The 17,293-nt window shown below is 44.2% G+C and overlaps 1 protein-coding gene across 6 annotated transcripts in view; it reads right to left on the bottom strand.

Annotated features, from left to right (window-relative positions):
* The window catches only part of COL27A1 (collagen type XXVII alpha 1 chain), a 239,406-nt gene that overhangs the window by 151,951 nt on the left and 70,162 nt on the right, over positions 1–17,293 (bottom strand). For all 6 annotated transcript variants that reach the window (XM_075120654.1, XM_048823074.2, XM_048823076.2 and 3 more), the window contains 4 exons: positions 16,853–16,906; positions 12,063–12,107; positions 8,995–9,048; positions 7,681–7,725 (listed from right to left, as the gene is read on the bottom strand). In XM_075120654.1, coding sequence (XP_074976755.1) covers positions 7,681–7,725; positions 8,995–9,048; positions 12,063–12,107; positions 16,853–16,906 — 198 coding nt within the window. The remainder of the gene's footprint in view (positions 1–7,680; positions 7,726–8,994; positions 9,049–12,062; positions 12,108–16,852; positions 16,907–17,293) is intronic.

The raw sequence follows: 17,293 nt of genomic DNA, 5'->3' as shown, positions 1-17,293 counted from the left end.
CTTTTTCTCCTCCCACTAGCCACATCATCTGGACAAACCATAGCGGTAATCCTGCAAAGTTACCTGTATGCATAGGCTAGGTCTACATTACAAGAGCAACAATAGGACAGCTGCAGCTACCCTACTGTAGCGTAGACACTTGCTACAGCAATGGAAGGTTTCTTTTTCCCTGTGGCTGTAATAAATCCGCCCCCTCAACAGGTGGTAGCTAGGTCAATGGGAGAACTCGTCCGTTGACCTAGCTGCGTCTGCAGAGTGAGGTAGGTAGATCTAACTACATCACACATAGCATGAAGTTTTTCACAGCCTAAGTGATGCAGCTAGGTCAACCCAAGTTTTAAGTGTACACCAGAGCATTGACCTTCACTCTGTGCAGAATCCCATTGACTTCAATTGGTCGCTATCTGAGAGAAAGGATCCATGGATGCAAGACTGAAGGCTACAGACTGTGTTTAAATGACTTCCTAGGTTATGCAACGATGGTTCAAAGGTTGAGCTATTTAACCAACTCTTTAAGGTGAATACCCAGTTCCAGACTTGAGGCTTGGCAGGAGAATGGGGGAGGAAGAGCTGATGAGCAAAGATTTGGGGGTTTAGAATATACCTTATTCTATCATTTGGGATCTCAAACTGCTTTTGCATTTCTTAAAAAGTATGTTTCCATTCCTCTCACTTTTTATTTTGAAAGCAATAGCTGCTGGATCAACATAATAAAACACTCTACAGCCAGCTGGAAATCTGCAAAGCTTAAGCCTGTAAGTATTTAAAACAGTTCTTTATTATTTTTTAACAAAATATTTTTTAAAGTAGAGTTTGAGTTTTTTGTTTTTTTTTAATTTTATTTCTTTTCTCCCCACTCCCTCCCTGGGTCTCTGTTGCTAACCAGATTGCAGCGATGGGATAATGGAACAGACACATGGGCTGAAACCCTCGTTGGTCAATGGGAACCATTATGTTCACACACTTTATATGTGAGTGCTTTGGGCCTGATACTGATGCCAGTAAGGTCAATGGCAAAAATCCCCATTCATTTCAATGTGGGCAGCAGCAGGTTCTTAGGATCCTGCAAGAAGTTCCACATGGCCAGACTCCCACGGGCACCCAAATGGAGCTCCACTGAATGGAGTCTGCCGGTGCAATGTCAGAGCCGTTATGACCTCACGATTTATTAGGGTGCTAAAACACAGATGGCCTAGCTACAGAGTCTAGATCCAAACCTTCCCAAAGTTAGGGCTTGCACGGATCTCATTCTGAAGACAGGGAAGAGCCATGGTGTTTGGACCCGGCTGCAGAGGAGTACAGACCCAAGTGGGGAAGAGAGGTTGGTTCAGGCCCTAGTCTTCACTGGGATGAATTATATTTATTTTCATAGTCATTCTCCGCCTTTCCAGACACATGGTGAGAAGTGTCCCACCACTCTTTGTTTGGGCAACAGGAGAGACTGTGTAACTTGGCATGACTGTGTCCACTTATGTTCACCACTCAGTACTCAGACCTGCCAACTTTCCTCCTCCTTGTGCTGTAAAACTAACCCTTCCTAACAAAAAAGAGCCTGAGATGTCCTGCTTCTCACTATCTGGTGTGTCAAACACAGCAACATCTTTCCATTTAGGAAGGGATGCAGATGACACCGGTTATTAGGTGGTCAGCAGGAAGTGGTGAATGCTTGGGCCCACAGTTGACGCATTGCTTCCTCCTGACCTAAGGGGGCGGGAGAAAAAAAAATCCACCGTGCCATGATGCTTACTGTAGACAATTAAAATATTAACTTTCTTTGTACTGAATTATAAACACAGCAGACATGAAAAACACCCAGGCAAGAAGGGCACCATCAGGTTACAAGCGGAGAGTTGGCCAGCCGGCAGACCTAAACTGTGGTCAGCTCATGCAAAACGGATGCCAAATTCTGCAGCTTGCTAAAATGTGGCACTCGGAGGCCACTTCCATGGGATTGCTGGAGAACTGGCAGCTTGTACGTATGCACTATATCTTAATAGAATAATACTTAGCACCTACATACCATTTTCCACCCACTGATCTCAAAGCACTTTACAAAGGAAAGGAGATATAATTATCCCCATTTCACACACAGGGAAACTCAGCCACACAGGGGAAAAGTGACTTTCCCAAGGTCACACAACACATCAGAGACTGGATTAGAACCCACATCTCCTGACTTCCAGTCCAGTATCCCAGTCACTGGACTGTGCTGTTTCCCCATAGCTTGTGCTGACAGGCTCCCACCAATGCTCATCCTTAGGGTACATGGCACCATTCTAACAGACCATGAAGATTTGGTTTGATTCCTTTTTTTGTACATGGTAGTTGTATAATCCAAGCCACCTGTCCAATTATCCACTGGGAGCAGCACTTTGGCCAACACGCTGGAACTTGCCAAAGGTTTTGTAAGTGGGATGACAGGGCTGCACTGTTGATAAGTCTCCCTCTTTGAAGGTTAGTTGGCATATTGGATTACAAGTACTCTCCCAACATGCAATCTGTTAACAGCTGGCAGAACACAGCTGCTTATCACTTGCCAAATACACAAGCTACAGAAGAGCAAAGAAAATAATAGGGATGAGGAAAAACTTCTACAAAACATTACCAGATGAGCATGTCTAGGCAGGCGGGGAGCTGAGACCTCTGTGTATCGTACAGATAATGTTCTCTCTTTACTCTTACCTTGGCCTCCCAATCACAATAATTTGTCTCATCCAGTGACTGAGTCTTCTCATATGTGAGCTCCTTGGAGCAGGGATTGTTCTTTCATTACATTTGTACAGCACCTAGCACATCTGCCATGCCAACAAGGAACAGCAACTGCAACGGGGTCGCAGAGTGGGAGAGCAATTCAAATGTTTGGCTACATCAAAATAAACTTCAGGCAAATCCATTAACTGTTCACCAATTCTCCGAACCGAACTTGGAACCTTTTGCAACGGATTTGTCAGTAGAAAAATCTCTCCTATAACATTCACTTACACACTTGTTTAACCCATCACTTCATGGGGATTTGTTTCCTGCCCTCCATTATCTGTGTCAAAATAAATAAAGTAAGTAAGTCAAAAAATTCAGCTTGTGCCCTTCATGAGTGAAAGGCCAGCCCCTGCAGAATCCAAGATCCTGTTAGACTGTGGTCTCTCAAGAAAGGTGACAAAGACTCCACCATTTGAGATAGTTACAAGGTGTCTAACAAGGCCACTGGATACACCAAAAGGAAATATGCAGCCATGATACAGCTAGGGAAAGAGTTGTCACTTTGGATGGGCTAGCACCAGCAGGAGAGTGAATTTGTGGGGGGGGGGGGGGGGGGGTGGAGGGTGAGAAAACCTGGATTTGTGCTGGAAATGGCCCACCTGATGATCACTTTAGATAAGCTATTACCAGCAGGAGAGTGGGGTGGGAGGAGGTATTGTTTTATGGTCTCTGTGTATATAATGTCTTCTGCAGTTTCCACAGTATGCATCCGATGAAGTGAGCTGTAGCTCACGAAAGCTCATGCTCAAATAAATTGGTTAGTCTCTAAGGTGCCACAAGTCCTCCTTTTCTTTTTGCAAATACAGACTAACACGGCTGTTACTCTGAAACCTAGGGAATAAGGTAGACAGAAGAAGGCAACAGGTCTTTTCCATCTCAATGTTGCTAGATTCCTTATCTCCTACTGGACCTGACTACCTGAACATGCACAGTTAATCAAAGCTCACATTCATGTAAACTGTTTGCTTATAAAGGACACCCAAGTCCAAGCCCACCACAGGAACAGGAAGGCCACAAACCAGGGACAAACATTGTGAGAGGCGATGAGTAAATCAGGAAGGCATTCTTAATAAGAGTTAAAGATTGTGAATTGGCCTAGCCACATACTAAAACAAAAGAGAACTCCAAGAGGTCATTACTTGACCTAGTCAACTATCATTGTGCAAACCGGCAAACGTATATCTAACAAATAGCCATGGACCTGGGATAATGAGGGCTAGAATTATTGCAGAGTTTTGAGTTGGGGAGTGACATCCATGCCATTTGAACCAAGGTTACAATTATTTAAAATTGTCCTGATGTAAATCATACCAAACCCATACAAACCTGGTACCGTTAAATGGGCTTCAATTTATGCCTTAGAAGTTGCCCATTATTCTTCAGAAGATCTTTTCATTTTCCTCTCATCTTACCCTGCTCTTCATTCTTATCACTGCTATTAATAGTGCACATCCTTTGTCTACAGTTTTGAATCACAAACACTAGATCCTATTTCTTTCTGTCACTTTTAGCTCCTTCTTTACATGCTCATCCCTTTCTGATTAATAATCTGCCTCAAACAGTTTGTAATTCACTTCTCATCTCTATGAAACAGGTAACTCATTTTCTATCTCTCAGAACCTCTCATCAACCTCACTTAAAGCTATGGGTTTCTGCATAGGCTTCCTGCATGACATCCAAAGAGGCTCAGGGGTTTAAGTACCAAAGCTGCTTTTGAAAATGGAACTAATTTTCCCCTTGAATAGCAATTCAGTGTTCTCTGCCATGCACAGGTTTTGAGATACATTTTAGTGAACTCCTACAGTGTCCACATGTCACAATCACTCTGATTATTGTAGTAATCTAAAAGCCAACTCTCTCATGAGCCACTACATCTCCCTGATAGAAGGTAGAGCCTCATGCATTTCTTTTGTTTTCTTGGTAGAGAACCTCAGACTGTTCTCACTCTCCTTGAAAACCCACAGACTTCCTTCCAAAGATGAGACATCTCTATCCCACACAGTGAGAGAGATTCCTACCAGCTCTGCTCCCTGGGAAAGGTGGAGAGCAATAGACTCCTCTACGCAAAGATATTACACAGGCTGCCTGCCCCACCCTGCCCTATTACATCTCCCTTGTGAAGATGAATTATGGCCAGCTTGCCCCTCGCTCATACAAAGATAAAGCCAAAGCCTTTTAGCTCGGACTCTCTCCCCTCCTTTGTGCATCTGAAACTGTGCGCATTCCACTCTCGTGCCAATCAAGTTACAATTTCATCCCCTTCTCTCTCTTGCCAGGACCTCATGGCCAGTTGCCCATCTGAGCACCATAAAACCCCCTCACTCTTAGTCAGTGCATTGGAAAGGATAAAGGTTTAGTAACAGCCACTTGGGTTCCCAGGCTCCAGCCTGCCCCTACAAAAGGCAGCTGTCCTCGAGACATCACAGAGTCATGTTATTAAAGTCTTCCTAGTACATCGCATTTTAATAGTAACTCTCCCAGCACAAAGCCCCAGATCTCCTCTCCTGTGCTAGGGAACTCCTTGCTGCCCACACATTTTATAAGTACATTCATCTAGTGTGTTTCTGATGCATGGTAGGAGGAGTGCGGTAGGAGGAGGAAGAGTCAGCTGAATTGCTGTTTTCAGGACAGATTCACCATGTTCCTTACAGCCCTGCACAGCTCAACTCCCCTGGAACGGTTTCAAAACCTGACTCATATCCAGTTTGTCTTTTTTAATCTTTACACACTTACATCATCCTGGGAGGCTCACAGTGTAACATACAAAACTTTCAGTGCTTAATCTATAGAGGTCCTGTACTGCAATGACAAGCAACTCAAACAGACAGAGACAGAAGTACAAGCACAGCTACAGAGAACCTACCAGACCAGGGAAGCAATGAACAAAATTGAAGTGGGCCCACTGACAATGCAGATGTGCTGAAGGGCAGATGGCCTAGTAGATAAGGCACTGGAGCGGCAGTCAGATAGGCTGAGTTCTAGTCTCAGCTCTACCAGCAATTTGTTTGTAACCTTGGGCAAGTCATTTAACCTCCCTGTGTCTCACAATGTTATGGAAGTAGATAATCATTATCAATCCTTAATGCAACCCTGGAAAGTACGCAGGCTCAGAGCCTGAGAGGTTATTTAGGTGCCTAACTCCCACTGGAATCAATGAATTTAAGCACCTAACTCCCACTGATTTCAACAGGAGTCAGGGGTCTAACTGCTTTTGAGGATCTGGGCCTGAGGATCCTGCAGCGAAGGGTGCAGCACAAGAACCGAAACAGAACAGGATGTTCAAGATTTCTGATAAATCCCCGATATCCCATCATGGGAATGGGGCTGGACGTTTCACAAGGAGTCTAAGAATTGGGCACTCAGTTCAGTGGGGCTTGAATACCTAACTTCCCTATGGCCTTTGAAAATCACAGCCTAAGTACATACGCATTTGTGAGAGAGAATCCCGCTGACCTCCAGGGAACATTGGGTTTGTAACAGTGACCGTTAGGCAAAGACTTCCATGTGGAAGATCACCAAAACCAAAAAACAACAAAAAAACCTCCCAAACAGCTGGAATGTGTTGAGCATACAGCACGCTGTATGTGGAAACACATCAGAGCACAGAAACCCTGACCAGATCCCTGTACCTAACGACGGTTGCCTTGTTTATTTTATTCTGGTTAGTGAGTCAGAGTTTCAATGGACTCTTTGCAGTTATTCATCATAGTGGTTTTTGATGTAACTAACATTCTACGAAACTATAGGAAGATTTGGCCATTTTTTTTCTACCCCTTGCTCCCCTGCCCCCTCCAAGAGATGAATAGTCAACAGGGATGAATGAAGAATTGTCAGGATGTTTGCATAGCTTTTACTGTGAGAACAGCAGCAAGTGGTAGGCGTGGGACTCCTAGAAAACACATGTTCGCATGCAAGGATGAGGGAGAGGAGCAGTGGATTTTTCTGCATGTGGGTAAAGGGACAATTTACAAGGAAGCATGACAGCGACAGGGGCACAGAGCAGAAACGTACACTAGGTGAAAGACAAGGCACTGAATACAAGAATGTAAGAACAAGCCTTCTCAGGGATTGTCAGAGGGCTATGACACCACGTGTACATCTGCCAACTGTGTAACAGACCTGGCAAGGCAAACACAGGCAGGGGAGAGAGCATAAAAGGGAATAAGCCAAGTGATGGCATAACAGTGCTGGAGAGCAGATATGGGAAAGTGGGAACATATCCACTACAAAGGGATGCACAACAGATCACAGCCAAAAGCAAGCAGGAGCAAATGGGCTAATGGAACTCCCTGAGTGTCAGCTCTCCAGACTGGGCAGAACACAGCTGCCAGCTTTCTCACACATACAGGGAAGAGTCATTACACCAATGCATCCAGTCCCTGAGCTTCCAAACAATATCATCTGGCTCCACATTCATGTGACTGTATCCTGCAATGAGTCTTACCTTTCCTCCCTTCCCTGCTTCCCCTGGTCATCTCACACTCTTCTCCACTGTCCCTGCTACACAATTTGGCCAATGGTAGTGCAAGAGCCTTGTCCTGGGCCGTGCCTGCCATCTGCCTGCCTTCTTGCAACTCTAGGCTTCATCTACTCTCCGGAAAATATTTCTTCTCTCTCTCACCTAGATCTCACACTTCCCCTCCATCCACAGCTATTATACCTTCATAACAATAAAATGATGGTGCTGATTAATTCCATAAAGCATTTCATGGACACAATTTGTTGCTATACAAAATGCACTTGTGTATATGGCATTGTCTGGACAGGGGGGGTACAAGCCAGAGAGCTAGAAAGCTATCAGGAGATCTTTGATCTCCCCATTCAGCTATCACCAGAAGTTACAGAAAAGAACCAGGCAGCAGAAGGATTATGTTTCCAGTTTCATTCAACAAAGTCTGCATAATAGACGAGGAAAAACTTTACCGGCCTACCCATCTTGCCCCTCTTCCCAGGAACTCCAGGGATACCCTGTAAGGAAAAACACACAGAAAAAAAAATAGGTCTGAATGGGAAAACAAACAAAACAAAGGGAAACAAAAAACAGGCTAATAACTGCGGCACTGGTGAGAAATCAAGATGTTGGCTATTTGCAGTCAGCTGTGAGAGCAAGAGAGAGTGGGAAGAGAAATAACCTTAACCCATTAACTATAACCTCCCCATAGTTCGGACAAGCATCATCCACACCCAGGGGCAGCAGGCTATGCTTAGCAGTAGCAGTAATTAAGCCACTGGCCTGGAATCAAATGAAGGCTACAGCCAAGGCACTCACTAGAGAGCTTCTGTTTATGTTTCTTATTTAGTTCTATGAGCATTAAATCAGCCACTCCGGAGCATTAGAGTCCCTCCCATGCAAGCACACACATGTTCAACGGCTTTTCTTGTTTCTGGAGTCTGTATTTGCCAATCAGGTTGAGCAAAAATAAAAATCAATTTTCATCCTTAGAAGATCTGGTTTGGGGGGGTGGGGAGGGGGTGGAAGAGTGGGCCCTTTACTGTGTGGCTGGCAAGGGGGTGAAATGGCACTGTTTTTAAAAGGGCTTGGGTCAGAAGAGAAGAGAGGAAAGGAAGGTCCCCTGTTACTCTTCCAGATCAGAATCAATGGTTTGGAAAGCATGGAAGCTGTAAGTGAAAAGATGGGGTGAGGGGATGGGGATTTTCAAAAGTGACCAGTCACACTGGATGCCTCAACTTTAGGTTGCCCGTCTGGAGATACCTGAAAGGAGCCCAACAGTAGAAAGGGACAAGCAGCTGCCTTCAGAGAACCGGGCTCCTTGAAGGCATTTCCAGTTCAGCACTCAAAATCACTAGTCAATTTGGAAAAACATTTGTCCCAGGCTGAAGGAATGATTTTTTCCTTAAGCATTTGCTTTTCTTACACTGAGATGGACCAAAAGAAAAAAAAATCACAGCAACAATGGAAAAATATAATCCACCTGAACACTCCCCTCTACTTTATGAATAGCAATGTGTCACCTTGCTTGGAACCCAGTTTCCTGAGCTGCCCATTAATGTACTGCACAAAGGTCCATCTCCTACATGAGGAAAGGAGCATACTGAAGAGGGTAACCATCTCTCTGTCTCAGTATTAGGCATTCTTGCCTGTTCTTTTAAGAGCAGGCAAAGCGAGGGAGCAGACCACAGAGTCATGTCCAGAAGAGGCTGCAATAGGTATCGAAGAAATTGGGTGATGGATATTCTAGAGACAGAAAGCCAGGGCTTTCCTCACAAAATACTCACTCGTTCTCCATCAGGCCCTGGCAGCCCAAATAATCCTGGGAGACCAATATACCCCTAAGGGAAAGAGGAAACAAGAAGTCAAATACATTTCCCTTCAGCAGTTATTCCATCCTGCCTGAACAGAAGAACGTCCTCCAGCGCTGGTCTATGGCAGCCGTGATGAAATAAACCTTGAGGCAAGTGTATATGCCCATGGACTGCATGGTGCTGGCTTCCACGATGTAGTCCAAGGGCACATACCCTCACACCAGGGATCATGAGGACTCCGTGCAGGAAGAGGCCAGCTGGACGGAACCTTACCTGGGCTGGCTCTGATCGTACCTGAGAGAAATGGAGCTGGGTTGCAGGTTAGCAAGAGTTACAACCATGGTCAACTGCATGCCTACGCCAAACAGAGATCTCTGTGGGAGGGCCTGGTCCCCCTGGAGTTTCTCATTCTGTTTCTCCTCCTGTCAGCCGCATACCTGGTCTTCCTTTCCTCCTCTCTCCGCAGTGTCCCTGAAGCTCATCCTTCCCTTCATCGATTCCAAGATCAGAAGACCATTGTGATCATCTAGTCTGGCTGCCTGTATAACATAGGCTGCAGAACTGCCCCATAATCATTCCTAGAGCAGATCTTTTAGAAAAACATCCAGTCCTGATTTAAAAATTGTCAGTGATGGAGACTCCACCGCAACCCTTGGTAAATTGTTCCAACGGTTAATTACTCTCATGATTAAAAATGTACACCTTTTTTCCCTATCTGAATTTGTCTAGTTTCCATTTCCAGTCATGAGATCACATTTTACCTTTCTCGGCTAGACTGTAGAACCCATTATTAACTGTTTGTCCTCCGTGTAGGTGCTTTATAGACTGTAATTAAATCATCCCATAATCTGCTCCTTGTTAAGGTAAACAGATTGAGCTCCTTGCATTTATCACTGTAAGGCAAGTTTTCTAATCCTTTAATCGTTCTCATGGTTCTTCTCTGCACCCTCTTCGATTTATCAACATCTGTTCCCTCATCTTCCTGCTGAATCCTGTCTCTTGCTCTCCATAGGGCACCCTGTGGTGCAGATTCTAGCCAGACCACTTACAAATACCAGGCCCACCATACCAAATACCTCCACGAGCCTTTCACCAGACTCCTTGTCCTCTCCTCGAGCACCAAGGCCCCACTCTGAAATTGCACAGGCCTTGCATGCTGATCTGGGTCTGCATTAAGCTTCCTAATAGCTATGTACAATGGCTCAGCCTTCTACATGCCTACATTTCCTCCATGATCTAACTTTGATCAGAAGAGTCTCCTCTTCCTCATTAAAATCCAGTTTACTGTAAAGGCATCTCAGTTCAGTAGTGATAGTCATATATTCAGTTCTGCAATATTTCTCCTGGGCTCTGGGCCCCTGCCTGGGCAAAAGCGGCTGCATAAATGCTATATGTCCTTTCACTTGCAGTAACTAGAGACTTGTGCTTAATTCGCTGCACGCAGTGATTAAAACAAAATGTTACCTTGTGCATTGCTCCTTTGCACAGGACTCTTTCTGTCAACTGCATAGCATCAAGCAGAAGTGAATTTTAGCAGGTAGCCACCTCAACGATTTCCCAAAACTTGGGTCGCCATAGAAAAAAATTCAAACACTGACACTTAACTTCTTCCATCCCTCCTCCTTCCCACTCCCCAAATCTCCTGACCCATCCCAAATAAGCCTCTGAGACTCTCTGGGAGCCCATCAGACCACTATCCCACACCACGTCAGTATTTCAACTAGTTAGAATTTCACTATGGGATGATACAACCACACAGACAGAGCCCAGCCATTTAACCCACTGTTTGTCCTCTCATCCTGAGTCACAACGCAGCCACCTTCACATCTCCCCACATTTCCTATGAAAAAGCAGTGGGGGAAGAGGGCCTGAAGTGGTGAACAATTCAGGCTCTTTCAGCCATAAAATGGTCGATATCTGGGCTAAGAAATATCAAGACTAAGTTCCCATTAATTGTAATGGAAATTAGAGGTTCAGTTCTCCTAGGTGGCTTTCAAAATCTCAGTCCCAGACATTTAGGGGTATCAAACCAATGATAATTTTCAAGGGGCTTATCCTGGATTGAACACCCTAAATACCCGTATGAACGCTGAATTCCTACTGTACCATAAGTCACACAATTCTCTAGTGCAAGATCCTGGTTACTCTAGTGAAATGGGGGATTCAGAAATAGGGTTACTACTTAGTGAAGTGAGAGAAGCAAGCTGTGCTATCACAGACCTGTGTCTACCGGAGTACATTAAGCAGCTGATGCTTCCCCCCACCCCTTTCCCTACCACAGGAATAAAGTTAGCTATGGAGTCAGCTTTTGTTTATTGCTTGCAATTTTTCAAGTGATGGAAACCAGCTGGTAGCATTTACTGTTCATGGAGAAAGGACCACATGGTCAGGAGAGGAGCATTTTTATTGGCTCAGAGGATCACTATGGATTTCTAATTGTAGGTGAAGAGCAAAAGGTGATTAAATGCAGTTTTAATTCTTAATTCATCCCTCAACAGTCAGCAGGAATCCCCAGAGCTTGAGCTGATGAGCAAACCCAAGCTGAGATGCAGGGATATTAATGTTCTCATTTGCATATGGCTTCAAGATGTTGGCTTGTTGTGATGCATAAAGATGTAAAATCAATTCCAAATTTCTCTGCTTATAAAGCTCAGGACCAGCCTACATCTGGAAGAACCCCTCTTCAAAGTATTTGGAGTGGCTGAACCAGTGTGTTTGATGAAGCTAGAGAGGCCTCACTGAGACCAAAGTTGTAGGGAGACCAATCCTTTGGGATTTGGATTTGTTTCCTCTCCAATTCTTTGGACTTTGAAAGGGTGGACTTTGCAGCACAGCAATACTGGGAAGTTGCTCCGTTGGTTTTGGTACAGTTTTAAACCAATTGGGGATTTAATGATGCATCAATTAATTAATGAGCTCTATGTAATAAAAATAAGAAACTTATATTAGGGTTGCAAAGTTGATCACAAGGAGCGACAGATACTAGGGGATAGAACAGGGGAGAGAGGAAAGAAAAACAAGGTAAAAAATGGCTCACTTACTCGACTGCCTTTTGGACCAGCTTCACCTATTGGTCCTGGTAAACCCTGAAACACAAGAGAAAAAACAAAGACAAATGTGGAGAGGCTTTAATATAAACCCTAATGAGCAGTGCCATATTTACAGCACTATCCTAGGATGGTTCTGATGATTTCACAACTATCCCAAGGGGTATCAATATGGGAGAATGAGGGGTGGGGGGAGAAGAGGAACAAATCCCTAATTGTTGTGAATTGATGACTCTGCAAAACAGGAATCTTATAAAACACAGGAGCTCACTCTCTGAGACCCAGAACACTGGAACTAGAATGGAGATTTCTGGTCATAAAGACTGGAGAGGTTAACATAGTGGGATGCAAGTAAATTGCAATCAAATGCTAGTTGCAATGTAAAGTGACACCATGTAGACAGTGGCACTCACCAAAAGGTGGGATTGAGCGTGCTGCCAATGAACCATACAGACAAGAAGGCAGCTAACTGCAATGTCAAAAATACCTTAACTCCTGGGAGGGGACTGTAGATGGGGCCCAATCCAAAACCCATTGAAAACAATGGAAAGACTCCCACGGACTTCAGCAGGCTGTGGATCAGGCCCACAGTTCCACATGCAGGGAATGGTTAAAAAGGTATTTTAAATTTTTGAGCTCCAAGACATGAATGACCCTCTTTACCTTCAATAGTGGAAAGACTTGTAATCAATGCACCCACTTTTCTAGCAATGATGAGGGGCCCATTCATGCTCCTTTTGAAGTCACTACTAAAATTACCATTGGGCTTCAAGTGAAGGAGGATCAGCCTTATGACATCTGTAAAAATTAGGTACACTGGGCAGGTTCTATCCAGAACATTGGAAGCTGGGAAAGAATTCAAAATAAATCTCATTGTATTTCTGTACCCACTGCCCTTCCCTTAAGCAGGGCTGTACTCTAAAAAGAGGCCCTATAAAAATTGCATAATGAGCTTCCATGTTTATTGCCTTTCACCAGCTTCCAGACCAAATTTATCTAGTTTACAAGTAAAAAGGACAGGTTTATTTTTTCTTCAGCTGTCAGCTCTGCATATTCAACCTGGGATCTGAAAGTCAAGTTGTGCTCTTTCTGGCTCACACATCATCACCAGTAGAAGATTTCTGCCGTCGGAACATCGTTAACAATTCTGCCTATGATGCACGAAGCAAAATAGAGCCAAGCTCCCTCTCCCATAGCACTGCAGAGCCAACACAGCTGACAGAAGTTACAAATAGTAAAATCTTAGTCAGTAGGGAGAACTGACTGAAAACACACAGGGTTCAGATCTCTTGAATAAGAAGGTGCCATTTTTTCAGAGCCACTTTCTTGACCATAACTGCATTTTAAAAGTACTTTTGTTTTCTATGTACCTGGGGACAAATACTTTGTCCAGAATATCTGACTGGGAGTAAGACTCTGTGAATCCATTAAACAGCATCCACTAATCTTGTCAGTTCACCATAACGCAAATGGTTAGGATGTTGGTTGAACTCATGAACACATGCTCTCACATGATGTTCTGGTGTACAAATCTCTCATGAGCCTTGCAGAGGGTGTGAATGTAACATTCACGTTTAGGTTCATAAAAATATCTCAATCTCTCCTACTGATTGTACTCTCCAGTGAATTAGTCTGTACATTATGCTGGAGATTCACAGACTTGGGTATCTCTAGAATGCTATCAGCACTGTATTTCTGGAATATGCTAAATGAACCCTCGGTTGTTCATATTCACTCCTAAGATGTATGAATGCAGAAAGTTTCATCTAATATCTGCACTACCTTATTATTAATAGACTAACAAATCAGCATCTGTATGGAGTCATATGAAAGTGATCACACAGTACAAGACTACCTGTGTACATCTACATGAGAGCTGGAAAGTGTAATTTCCATCTAGGGTAGACATAGCCACTAAAAATAGAAGTGTAGCCATGGCAGTACGAGCGGCAGCTGTCCATGGTCATAGCTAGGGTCTTGGATTGGGACTGCACTTGGGGCAGCTAACCTTTCCCACTGCTCCCACCACCATGGCTACACTTCTCTGTTTAGTACACTAGTTCAATCAGAGCTAGTGTGGGAAAGTCTACCTGAGCTGGAAATTACACCTTGCAGTTCCAGAGTAGACATACCCCCAGTAGGGTTAGGTACAATGTTTAACATTAAGCTCAACCACGAGACAACACTAATAATTACATTTTCTAGTGTTTACCTGGGATTTTTTTTTCCTTGAGATACATGGCTGTGTTCATACCTGTATGACAAGAGTGTGACTCATTCTGGACCCAATCCTGCAAACCCTAACTCACGGGACTAATTCTACAAATCAGCAGGAGGCGCTGCTAGCTGCTCCGCGTTTTTGAAAAATCAGACTCTTCTTTAGGTTTCTAAATACAGACTGGGAGCCTGGCTTTAAGGTACTCATTTTTCAAAATCTTGGTGATTGACCTTGCGTGAATAAAATTTTGCAGGACCAGGGCCACGGCGATGGAGGATCAGGGGACAGTTCCAGCTGGAGCCTCATGCCTCTGGGCATGTTCTCCGCATTCATTCCAGGCAGTCTAGAGCATGCATCATTCCAGAGCAGTTATTAAAGAAAGTGCTTGAGCCTGGTCTATTTTCCTCTGCAACATTTTGCACACATAAAGGGCTTCTGGCACATTTTTTAGAGGGTAAAGGCCAGAGAGTCAGTTTTCTTCTGTCTCTTTAGTCTATTCCCCTTTGCAGTCAGCTCCACCTACACCTTACTACTGTGCTGCAGGGCTATTTGTTTACTGCAGCTCACAGCAGGACAAGATTGGTGTGCAAAAGTAAACTGATGTGGAGTGCTGGACCACCTGGTCCAAGAGAGACATTTGGCACTCCTGCTCTTGGATTATCCCCACCGTAGCCCGTGCATCTATAGCGTTCATGCCTGTAAAGGAACTGCTAGGATAAGCCAAACAGGTTCACAGTGTGTCTCTCTATGGAATTTTTATCAGGCTAGGGAAATGGATGTCTCCATTAGATGCATTTGGATAAAAGACGTAGGAGAGACTGGAAGAATTTTCCTCCATTGTTCACATCCATGGCCAGTCTGTATGATATAATGTCCAGTGAGCATGTCTGTAGGGGAGCTGGAAGATTTACCAGTATGTGGATACAGCCAGCTACTGGGAGAGAGTAGGTTCTGCAGGGGTTAAATTACTGACCCATCTCTCAGATCTCACATGCCATAGAGACTGGATCTTGAGGACACACAGAGTAGATTTTCTACTTTAAGAACGGGCAAGATGTGTGTCCTGGATGCCATCTTACAGTTTTTAAATGATTGGTGACATTGGTGATCACAGCATCGTGGCGGGAACTTGTTCTTCACCAGGGATTGTGTGGACATGTTGCTAAAAACGATATCCAGCTGCACCCACTGTGTTTAGCGATTATATTGTGGCTCTGCTTTGACAGGCTGTAAATATGCTGGAGGTGGAGGGCTATGGATCAGGCAGCATGGGTGAGTTTCCTATGGCTAACCATTGTCCTCTAGTGCTGTACAGTAGCACATGAGGGACTAGCTAGTAGTCACTTCCTCAAGGGATCTCCAAAAGCAGACTGACCCTATTTCCATAGTCCCTCTAGGAAAAGGCTGAGCAGACAAAGCTTCATAGGTAGAGTTTGCTGCTGGCTTTAATCACTATCTTTTATTGTCACTAGACTTCTTCTGTCTTAGGTTTTTTTCCTATTTGATATTAGGTATTAAAAGTGATCTGCAAATGGCAGGTAGTTAGGATACTAGGCATACGCCCCCTTCTCATCTCTTTATGATTAATAAAGTAGGTCTGAAAAAATGTGGCCAGATTGCCCTGTTTTTATCTTGCAAGTTCAGATCCTGCCCACCACAGAAGACACTGTGATGACCGGAGAATGGGTTAAAATGACGGCATCCCATGAGCTAAGAGAGTGAAAATTGAGCAACTGAGGGAAGGGATGTTCAGCTAGCCAGGTTCTTTGCTCATTTTTCTTCCACACGTGTAACTCCAGTGCCTGACTGACACTTGAAAGAACGAATATTGTTAAAGATGCTGCACTCCTTCCCTTTGCATTAAGGGATGAAAACCTCCTCCCACCTGGGCCATTCCTGGGATGCAAGGCATTGCAAAGTGGGCAGGGAGATGCCTTGACTCCAGGGGCCACAGAGAATACTTGTTCCTGCACCCGCCATTGCACCTGGCTCTTGTGTAGGGTCAGAAGGAAGGGGCATGGTGGCTCCTTGTTGTGTCCGCAGAGCATAACCTGGCCCATAGTGAGCATAGTTCCAGAGATAAGGTCTATAAGGAGAAACTGAAGCTATATGGAACAGATTCTACAGAGTTCCCATCTGCAGGGGATTTTTAGTACAAAAAGCACAGATGCTGCCATACAGAATTTATATCTGTGAAGGAACAAAACATGCTTAGTAGTTTTTCCTTTGTTTATGTCTCCAACAAGTGCAGATCCTGCCATGATCGTGTCTGCACAGGACCTCCATGATACTCCGAGCAGATTCTCCAGGGATCACATCAATTTGTCGAATGAGTATGCTTTAGTTTTTCAAAGACAATGATCACAAGGAACAGAACGATTTCTAAGAACCTGAATGTTCACTAACAAATCAGAAAGGACCAAATTATTTATGCTAAGGGGGAAAAACAAACAAAAAGAAACCAACACATTCCAAGGTGTGAGCACCGTATTTAGTGGGGTATGCTTATATCTACCTGCATACCCAAATCCCTACTCTGTGCACAGCACGGTAAGATTTACTGCACCTGCCTGCCAGGATAACCTTTGGCACCTGGGCTCCCGTCTGGTCCTCGTTCACCCTTAAAAGAAAAGCACACAAAGGTGAGGTTAATGCTACAGCCTATTAGATTTTGGGAGTGGGGGGCTGTGAATGAACTTGTTTCCGATTTATAAAGAGAAAGAAAATTTTGATAAAAAAAGGCAGAGGAATAAATTTAAGAAGAAGAAAAAGCTACAGAAGCCAACTCAACAGGATCTAGGCATAAAGCAAGCGTTGCTGTCTTCCCACCTCCACTGAAACTTGCAGATAGTTTGGAACAAGGAGGCTAAGAGAAGGTGTAAGGCTGTGTCTATATCTCTGGCATATGGAACTGCTTTACCAGGGGGAAAGCTCTGCCAAACTTTTTAAAAACTAAATGGATTCATGTATAATATCCTTTAACATCATCTATAACAGGCCTTGCTAT

Source organism: Caretta caretta, chromosome 16 (assembly GCF_965140235.1).
Source record: "Caretta caretta isolate rCarCar2 chromosome 16, rCarCar1.hap1, whole genome shotgun sequence".
Taxonomy (NCBI): Eukaryota; Metazoa; Chordata; order Testudines; family Cheloniidae; genus Caretta; species Caretta caretta.
The sequence above is the reverse complement of the archived record's forward strand: the minus strand, read 5'-3'. Positions and strand labels throughout refer to the sequence as shown.